The sequence below is a fragment of the Camarhynchus parvulus genome, chromosome 18, assembly GCF_901933205.1.
Source record: "Camarhynchus parvulus chromosome 18, STF_HiC, whole genome shotgun sequence".
Taxonomy (NCBI): domain Eukaryota; kingdom Metazoa; phylum Chordata; class Aves; order Passeriformes; family Thraupidae; genus Camarhynchus; species Camarhynchus parvulus.
Genome location: NC_044588.1, coordinates 6,507,802 through 6,517,073, shown reverse-complemented (window position 1 = coordinate 6,517,073; position 9,272 = coordinate 6,507,802). Strand labels below are relative to the sequence as shown.

The window sequence follows — 9,272 nt, the reverse complement described above, 5'->3', positions numbered from 1 at the left end:
AACACCAGCCTGGGTCCTCGATGAGCCGTGGACACAGCGGGAAATGAAGAAAATGAAGACATCCCTGTGGAGAAGGTGAGGTGTGGAAGCAGCCACAGCAGAGCTGGTGTTCCCAGAAGCTGGGCAGAAACCCCTGGGCGAGCTGGGGTACCTGGGCTCACCCCAGCACCCTTCCCAGCCCCTCCTGTGCCTGCCCCAAGCCAAGCTAGCCTGTGCTGGGCCATTCCAGGGCGGGTCAATGGCCAGGACAGGTCACAGAGCCCGGCCAGCGTCACAGACCCACCCAGAACCCACCCTGGGCACGGAACCCCGTCCATGGCAACGGCCCCGCAGAGGCGGGCAGTGCCAGCGCCACCCCAGAGCCAGAGATGAGCAGCAGCCCCCCTGGGCGCCCCCAGGCCTGAGGGGGAGCTGTGCTCACCGAGGGAGGCCCCGCACGGCCGGTACTGACCCCAGCCCCGTGTGCCCGTGCCCAGGGGCGCTGGCAGCTCATCCCCAGGGCCTGCAAGGGCGTTCATTCCGGCTGGAAATGCTAGAAAAGCAATCCAGCCCATTCCCAAGGTTTTCCCCCTCTCAAACACTTGTCTGTCGGTGTCTGAAGGGGAAAGATTTGGGGGCAGGGTGGGAGCCAGGGAAAGCATCCCCCGCTGTCCAAATGCTGCTCCCCGGTAAACAAGAGGCACAGAGGCAGGGAATGGCAGTGGCCTGTCCCCAGCAGGGACACAGGGCTGCAGGGACTGGTTTGTGGGAGCAGCACACGCAGGGGCTCTGGTGGAGCTCAGCACAGACCTCTCCTCCTCGGTTCTGCCGAGGTGACTCGGAGCCAGTCCCACCTGGGAAAGATTTTGTGCTGAATTTGGGGGTGTGAGTGTCCCACTGCCCATCATCCCAGAGCCTTTGGCCAGGCTGGGATCAGACTCTCTGGCTGGGTTGGAAGGGACCATCCCTGCCATGGCAGGGGCACCTTCCACTGTCCCAGGCTGCCCCCAGCCCCAATATCCAGCCTGGCCTTGGGCACTGCCAGGGATCCAAGGGCAGCCACAGCTGCTCTGGGCACCTGTGCCAGGGCTGCCCACCCTCACAGGGGAGGTCATTAGATTGACAGGGAAAATGAAGGAATAATGGGAAATAAGGAATTAAGGAATAAGGAAAACAAAGGTATAAATCTGTCATCCTCCTAAGCAGCCATGATTTGTCTCTCTCCTCATTTCAAGACCTGACAAAAGATGCCAACAGCAAAGTTGGTCTCAATTTCCACCCTATCCAGATGCCTGGGATGCTGTCAGAGGGGATTTGCATTCAGGAGATTTAGGGGCTGTGTGGGTGCCCTGGGCAGGGCTGGTCCCATCACACGTTGGGTGTTGCTGTAAGAGGTACCCCAAGGACAGGAACTTTCTGAGCGAGGATTTCCTCTGCCCCCGTTGTGCAGGACCCGCACCAGCAGCATTCCAGGATGGAACTCTACGGCTATCCCTTGAAAGCCAAATTTAACCAGCCACGGCCACCACCTCCCAAGGTCCTGCCAGCGAGCAACGTGGCCGCTGGCTACAAGAACCGCATTCCCTATAACCCTGAGAGCTTCACCATGCCATGGATGCCCAACTCCTACTACAAAGCAGCTGCCCTCAACCCCACCTTGTCTTCCCTCACCGAGAGCTTCCCGGGGCTCCCCCCCACCAAGATGATTCCTTTCATTTCCGAGAGACCCAGCGGGGTCTTCACCCGGCACACGCTGGACGACTGGCACAGGTCCAACATGACCAACTACAAGGAGTCGGAGACGACGCGGCACAACGCGGAGCGCCTGCGCGCCGACCTCACCCGCACCATCAAGGACGTGTACCAGCAGGCCAAGAGGACGCAGGGGGAGAGCACCAAGAACCTGGGCGAGCGCATCAATGACATCGAGTACTGGAAGTCCGAGCTCTGCATCGAGCTGGACGCCATGATCAGGGAGACCAACTCCCTGATGGACATGCAGAAACGGCTGGAGAGAGCCTTGGCCGACACCGAGGGCCCCTTCCAGGTAGGGACCCTGCAACCCCCAGCCCACACATCTGCAGCCACTCAAACCTCTCATAAAGTCCATCCCGGCCCCGTAACGTTGGAGAGGTTTCAAGAAGAGCCCATTAGTTGAGTCAGTGATAAACAAATTCCCTGCATCTGCTGCATCCTCCTCCAGCACATGCTGAGCACATCACTGCAGTGTTTGTTTAAGCAGATATTTCTGTATCCAAAATCCTGGCTTGGGACACAAAAGCCCAAGTCTTACTACGAGGCTCCGGGGAGGTCCACACCGGGCCTGACAGGGGGCCCTGCACTCTGCTGTGGTGGCTGGGGACACGAGGGCTCTGTCCCTTTGGTTCCCTGCTGATGTGGCACTCGGCTGCTGCTGTCAGCCAGCCCTGCTGCCTTGGGCAGCTTTCTGCAGGCTGCCATCCTGTGCCCACCTGCACTTTCCTCTCCTGCATCCCCTGCCACGGGCACAGTCCCTGCAGGGAGCCCTGTCCCTACAGCCAGCGCTGATGCCACCCCTTGTCCCCACCAGGTCGCTCACAAGTGTTTGCTCAATCGGGAGAAGAGGATGGGCATCGACCTGGTCAACGACGACGTGGAGAAACAGCTCGTCACAGTGAGTGTGGCACACCCATCCTGTGACACAGCTGGTTCTACCCAAACTGCCCTGAACAAGTCTGGCAGCCCTGTTCCCTCACTGGCTCTTCAGCGCTGCTGACAGAACCCAACCTTCTTCAACCCCCAAACCCGCTGGGCAGGGGCTGGTGCTCCCACCCAGCAGCGTGTCCGTGGGACAGGAAGAGCTGGAAAGGAGCCGGGTTTGGGGGGCTCATCAGGGTCCTCCTTCCCTCTTTGGGGGGCCTGTGAGATGGCCCTGCCTTTCTGAGCCCTGCCTGCACAGATCTCTCTTTGTTTGTGTGATGTCTGTATCTGCAGCACACTCTGTGTATTACACACACACACGGAGAGGGCAGGGTGTGCCCGACAGCTTGTCTGCTTCCCCCAGCTATATTAGTTGGACTAATAAAAGATATTAACTGCATTGCCCAGCTCTGCTTTGCTCAGGGCAGAGTGGCTGCAGCAGGACTGTCACTGGGCAATGGATTTAATAGAAATCATAAAAACCTGCACTCCTGCCTGCCTTTATCTGAGCTGCCTTAAATCACGAATTAAAAGCAAGCATGGCACAGCAAATGGGATCCTAATGCAGGGTACAGTGAAATATAATCACTGCAAAAGCCTCACGAAACTGGGAAGGAAATTGCAGCCCCTGGGCCTGTGAAGCCACTGCTCTCTTAGAAGATCTTTTCTTATGAGTCAGGCCCTGAAAAATTAAAAGATTAGTTTGAAGGTCATGAGGGTTTAGGAAAATTATCAGAGCTGGTATGTCCATAATGCCATTTGGGTTTTTTAATGTTTGGGATGCATTTAGGCTGTGCTTTCAGCTGGCTCCTGCATTCAGGAGGGATTGAAAGTCCCTGGGTTTGGAGCACTGATCACCTGTCTCTGGAAACCCTCATGGGTGCAACAGGCTCGTGCTGGACCAAGGGAACTGAGAGCAGCAGGAGCCTTCCCCCAGGGGAGCTGAACCCTGCCTGGAACTGAAAACCCCTAAAACTGAAAACCCCTAAACCGAGTTTACACCAAAGTCCTCTTGTGCCATATGGATGGGATTTCTTGTGGGGAGGAAAATGCCCCGGGACTGGGGATGGGGATGTGTGGCCCTGCTGGCCCAGGGCACCACTGTGCCCGTTCACGTCAGGTCAGGATGCAGCCCTGTCTCCCTGTAATGGAGAGCAGCCCTGGCTATTGATGTCAAGAGGAAGAAACTTGGGAACACACCCTGAAAGTTATTTCAGAGGCCCTGGCTGTGACCACAGCCCCCTCCTGTCCCCTGCCTGGCCCTGGCTGCACATGTGGGTGCCCTGGGGCTGGCACAGGTGGGTGCCCTGGGGCTGGAGCTGGCACAGGTGGGTGCCCTGGATTTGGGGTCCCCTCCTGCCCCCTGTCCTTGCTGTGGGGGAAGGAGAATTCCTGCTGTGTGCCCCCAGGGCAGGAGTGCCCAGGATGTCTGAGCACGATGCTGATGGGGCTGTTCTGCCTTTGCCCAGGAAATCAAGATCATCAGGTCCTGCCGGGAGCGGCTGCAGCAGTGCCTGGACACGGTGAATGCCCAGATCATGTAAGGAGGGCTGGGGGCCCTTGCTGCAGGGCGGGTGTGTGTTTGCAGCTGTGCCCCAGCAGAGCCCTGCGGGTTCAGTCCCTGCGGGCTCTGGGGGAGGCTCTGGGATGCTCTGAGCACAGAGGGGCTGAGGGCAGCGGGAAGGGCACAGAACCATCCCACGGCTCCATCCCCACTGGGCTGCTGTTGGTGCGCTGCAGGTGCAACAAGGAGGCCCGGCAGGAGCTGGAGAAGGACCTGGCTGACAAGCAGCTCGGCCACCACATCGACAACAAGTGCTACCAGCTGAAGAACACCTCCAGAGGCATCCACTTCTTCAAGGGCGTGGAGAGGATCGATGCCACGTGAGCTCTGGGGCCCGGCAGGCGCCGAGCAGGGACCTGGGGCTGCCCAGCCCTCTCTGGGGGCACATCCATCCCTCCTGCAGACACCACCCCGAGGGGTGCTCGCCCTCTGGGCTCTCCAGGGGGAGAGGAACCCTCGGCTCTCAGCTGGATGCTGAACACCCGGCGGGCAAAAGCGAGCCCAACCTAATTAAACATTAGATCAGGGCTCAGAGCTCAGCCCGCAAACAAATTCAGCCCAGCACCTCTGCACAGCTCATTAAGTTCGTGCATGTTTTCAGAGATGTCTCAGTGCTTGCCTGAGTGCTCCTCACTGATGGGAAGTCTGGGGGCTCACCCCTGTATGGAGAGGGCTTGGCAGGGAGCTGAAATGACCCAGAAAAGCAAGAAATGAGAGCGTGGTCCTGGGACAGGGTTCTGCTGCTTTTGGGTGCCAGGAATTCAGCCTTGGCTTTGCAGTAAATGAACAGTGACCTAACCCAGCACTCACAGAGAGATGCCCAAGGGGCAAAGGGCTGAGAGAATAAATCTGCTCACACAAACCCATGAAGTTTATGGAGAGGCACAGATTGAGACAATTTTTCTAGTAGTTTGAATAATCATTCACAGTAGAGCTCAGACATATTTAGACAGGGAAATAGATTGCAGAGGATCGAGGCTGAAATTCAGAGGGGGGTAAAATGTGCCGAGAATCAGCAGGTTTTAAATGGAGCTTATGTGGTATTTAAGTCTTTTGTTGACTTTGTTCTGGACTACTGCACAGGCAGGAACTTCATCCCAAACGCACAGACAGGGAATGGAGTGGGATCTAAAGCTCATTCAGTTTAGTGGGAGACTGAGATGGGCTGTGAGCAAAAGGAATTGACTGAAGTGTGATCTGTGTGTTCTTGTGAGGCTGGGAATTCCTTGGCACTCAATGCCTTGAAGGTACAAATAGGAGCTCTGATTGGAATCTGTGGTTTTTATGGGAGAATCTTTTGTTTGTCTGAACTTTCACAAATTATCTTTGTGAGCATTTCATAAATATCATCAAACAAATGGGGTCCAGCCCTGATTTGATAAATATCATCAAACAAACAGGGTCCAGCCCTGATTTGGTAAATATCATCAGACAAGTGGGGTCCAGCCCTGATTTGATAAATATCATCGAACCACCAGGTCCAGATGTTTCAGTTCTGTGTAATTTAGTTCAGATTTCCTTGCCTCAGTGTGCAGCAGGGTTCCAAGGGCTGTGCTCTCCCCGCAGGGTCTCGGTGCCCGAGACGTGGGCCAGGTTCACGGACAACAACATCTTCCGCTCGCAGAGCGCGCGCGCGGCCTCGGCCAAGCTGCGCGCCAGCACCGAGAGCCTCCTGATGGGCACGGCCGACGAGATGTGGCGCCAGTTCAGCAAGGTCAACGACGCCTTCACCAGCCGCATCACCGAGATCGCCAACGCCAAGAGCAAGATCCAGACACACCTGGCCAAGGTACCAGCCCCGCCCCCCCCAGGGATGGCGGCTGTGCCTGGGCTCCCTGCCCTGCTCTGCCAGTGGGAGGGGAGAGCATTGATGGGCTCTGGCTTGGAGCTGTGGGACTCGTGGGAAGCTTCCTGGGAAGGGCTCAGACCCGTGAAGTTTGCAGCACTAGGGGCTGATGGCACATCCTTAAATGAGGAGCCATTAAAACCTTTCCCTGATGGATGATCCATTCCTGCAAGCAGCAATTTTGGGAAGCTGGTAATTCAATAGATCCATCACTGCTCCTAAACCACCTCTGCTCCTAAATCTCCTTTGATGTGGCAGCAAGAGATTTTCCCTGAAAACTCTGCTGGATCTGGGCCTTGATGTGCCAGAGCAGCAGTGGCCTGAGCCCAGGGGCTGTTTATTGAACTTGGGTTTTTTCCTGCACCAGCAGGAGAGAAGGGAATGATGTGATCACTTGAGATCTCTTTTCATTGATTCCTGTGTTCGTTTCACCCCAGACACGGCAGGAAATCTTCCAGCTCGAGACCAAGATCCAAGTCATCCAAAAGACCATAAGGGACAAAGAGGTTCAGCTGAAGGTGGCCCAGACCCGTCTGGATGAGCGCTCGAGGAGACCCAACGTGGAGCTGTGCCGGGACGCCGCCCAGCTCCGGTGAGGCCGGGTGCCAGGGCCCAGGGGCACTCAGAGCATCTCTGCATGGCAAAATGGCTGTTTGCCCTGAATATGCCTTCCATAAGTGCTCTGGTTGAACCTAAAGCACAGAGCAGGTGTCCCAGCCCTCGGGTGCCATCTTCTCTCCTGCCTCACCCAGGTGGCTGCTTGTGGTCAGTTTTGGAGGATAAACCTCTTGCTCTCCCTGCTGTGCCCCCCAGCACCCTAAAGGGGCTTAGGAGAAGGAAGGAGAGGGGATTTTATACGGGCAGAGAGTGACAGGGCAAGGGGCAGTGGCTTTAAACTCAGAGCTGGCAGGGACAGATGGCATATTGGGAAAGAATCCCTCTCTGAGAGGGTGGGCAGGCCCTGGCACAGCTGGGGCTGCCCCTGGATCCCTGGCAGTGCCCAAGGCCAGGCTGGACACTGGGGCTTGGAGCACCTGGGACAGTGGGAGGTGTCCCTGCCATGGCAGGGTGGCACCAGGTGGGCTTTAATGTCCCTTCCAACCCACACTAATCTGGGATTCTGGTCTGTGATTCCATGATTCTGCTCTCTGAAGCTGAGACTGAGAGCACTGAGCCCCTTCCTTCTGGGTAGCTCCAAGGAAGGGTGCACATGTGGAGCTGTCCTCCTCTCACTGGCCACACTGGAAATCCTTTCAAGGACTGGGACTGTGCCCCAGGGAGTGCCCAGCAGCAGCCCTGGGAGGCACCCAAAGCTCACAGCCCCTCCTGGGAGCCCTCTGAGCACAGTTCCCTTTTCAAAGTGATTTAAACCCAGCCCTGGAATTGGTTCAGCATCTCACTCACTGCTGGTTTTTCCATCCTCCACTTGTTCCACGTTCCCTTTTACCTCTCCCAGTGTCCTGTCCTGCTGTGTGTGTCTCCTGTGCAGAACCCCTGCATGGGGAAATCCAGGACGGTGAACCAACAAAGCCACAAACCCAAAGAGAAATGGGAAACCAGAGCTGCTCGTCCCTGTTCTGGTGGCACGAGCTGCTCTGGCAGACGTGGCTGACATGTCCAGAGCTTTGGAACAAACTTCTCCCCTCCTCCCCGTGGAGGTCGGGAGGAGCTCTGCCCTTGGCTCTCCCATACCAGGGCATGGGGTGGGAATCACCTGAGTGTGCTGATGGGGGAACCCCGTGCCCAGAGAGCCCATCTGGGTGGGCACCACCCCACGGGGGCCGTGATGGAGGAACCCCGTGCCCAGAGAGCCCATCTGGGTGGGCACCACCCCACGGGGGCTCTGACGGGTCCCGCTGTTCTCCAGCCTTGTGCAGGAGGTGAACGAGATCAACGAGACGCTGCGGAACCTGCACCAGTGCCTGCGTGCCTCCGAGGACATGCTGCAGATGCTGGTGCGCTCCAAGGGGGTCCTGGAGCACGACCTGGTGGTCAAGAACAACTCTCTGTTCATCGACCAGGAGCGCTGCATGGGCATGCGCAAGAGCTACCCCAGCACGGTGCAGATCCTGGGGTACGTCTCGGCCGGGTTCACCTGAGCGCCCGGCGCCCCCGGCACGACACGTCCCCCTTTCCCCCAGCTGCTTTGCAAATATATTGTTGCAATTTCACAACTTTGTTAGCGTTTCATTTCCTGGTGTAAACTCCGCGTGGAAATTAAAGGAATGTTTTGTTTGTTGGGTTACCAGGATGATTCTTTTCCTTTGTGTTTTCTCTTTCACCGTGTGCCAGGAAGGAGCTGAAAATATCCTGTATGTCACCAAACCCACCCACGGGGATCCATCCCTACCCTTCCAGTCTGTGCTTTCAGGAGAAAAACTGTCGTGTCTTCCTCCTTTTGAGTGTGTGTGATGTGGAGAAGGCACAAGGGGAAGTAAAGCCACTTGTCAGAATAATGAGCTGCTGACACCCAGGATGGATTTTTAATGGTGCAGCAGAAGAAACACAAACTGTCCCGGAAAGAGTTGCAGTTTGTGCTGTTCCTAAAATAGAAAAATGTGCATTTTAAGCTGATTTCTAATGATAATTGTCTTGCTTTTGAAAAATGTTAAATGCCATCAAAAATGTCAGTGCTGGGGTTTTAAAAAGAGGAAGTAGATTCGACTTGGAGAAAGTTCATTGAAGAAAATGCTGTGGGTTTAATTTTGGGTTCCTGGTTTAACCTCTCACATGTAGTTCCTTGGCGAGAGCACCAAAGCACTTTGAAGATAAAGAGATTAATTGGTGTTTAAGCCCCTCTGGCTGCACGGAGTCTTCTCTCCTGCTGTAAGTCCTGATTTTACCAAGTACTGGAATCTCCAGGGGGATAAGTCTTCAATCAATCTGAGGCTGAGTGTGAAAGTCACGTCGCAGTTTCTCTCCTTAGGCTATCGCAACTCTTGAGTCTTTTAAGCTCAGCTGTTGAGCTCAGCCTAAAGCCCAGGAACCCCAAAGGGGCCAAATCTCGAGTCCCTCCCTCCCTCGGGAACCCAGGGCAGGGGCCCCCAGCCCAGTGTGGGGCTCGCAGGAGCTGGGAGCCCTTTCCTTGTCTGCCTCCCCCGGCGGCTCCTCCTCACCCCACGGCCCCTCTGCCCTGCCCAGCCTCCCCATCCTGGCAGGATCTCCCTCCCAGCACCAGCGCTAAACAGGAAGCAATTGTCTTTC

The 9,272-nt window shown here is 56.2% G+C and overlaps 1 protein-coding gene across 1 annotated transcript; it reads left to right on the top strand.

The window, feature by feature from the left end:
- Positions 1–1,453: 1,453 nt before the first annotated feature.
- TEKT3 (tektin 3) lies at positions 1,454–8,167 on the top strand. Its single transcript, XM_030962185.1, has 7 exons — positions 1,454–2,026; positions 2,549–2,632; positions 4,128–4,198; positions 4,399–4,542; positions 5,789–6,011; positions 6,506–6,660; positions 7,936–8,167. The coding sequence occupies exons 1-7, from the start codon at positions 1,454–1,456 to the stop codon at positions 8,165–8,167; spliced, it is 1,482 nt and encodes a 493-aa protein (XP_030818045.1).
- The last annotated feature ends 1,105 nt before the right edge of the window (positions 8,168–9,272 follow it).

Coding starts and splice junctions, on each gene's coding strand:
- TEKT3 (XM_030962185.1), top strand. CDS start 1,454: ATGGAACTCTACGGCTATCCCTTGAAAGCCAAATTTAACCAGCCACGG. Junction 2,633..4,127: donor TGGAGAAACAGCTCGTCACA/GTGAGTGTGGCA, acceptor GCCTTTGCCCAG/GAAATCAAGATCATCAGGTC. Junction 6,012..6,505: donor TCCAGACACACCTGGCCAAG/GTACCAGCCCCG, acceptor GTTTCACCCCAG/ACACGGCAGGAAATCTTCCA.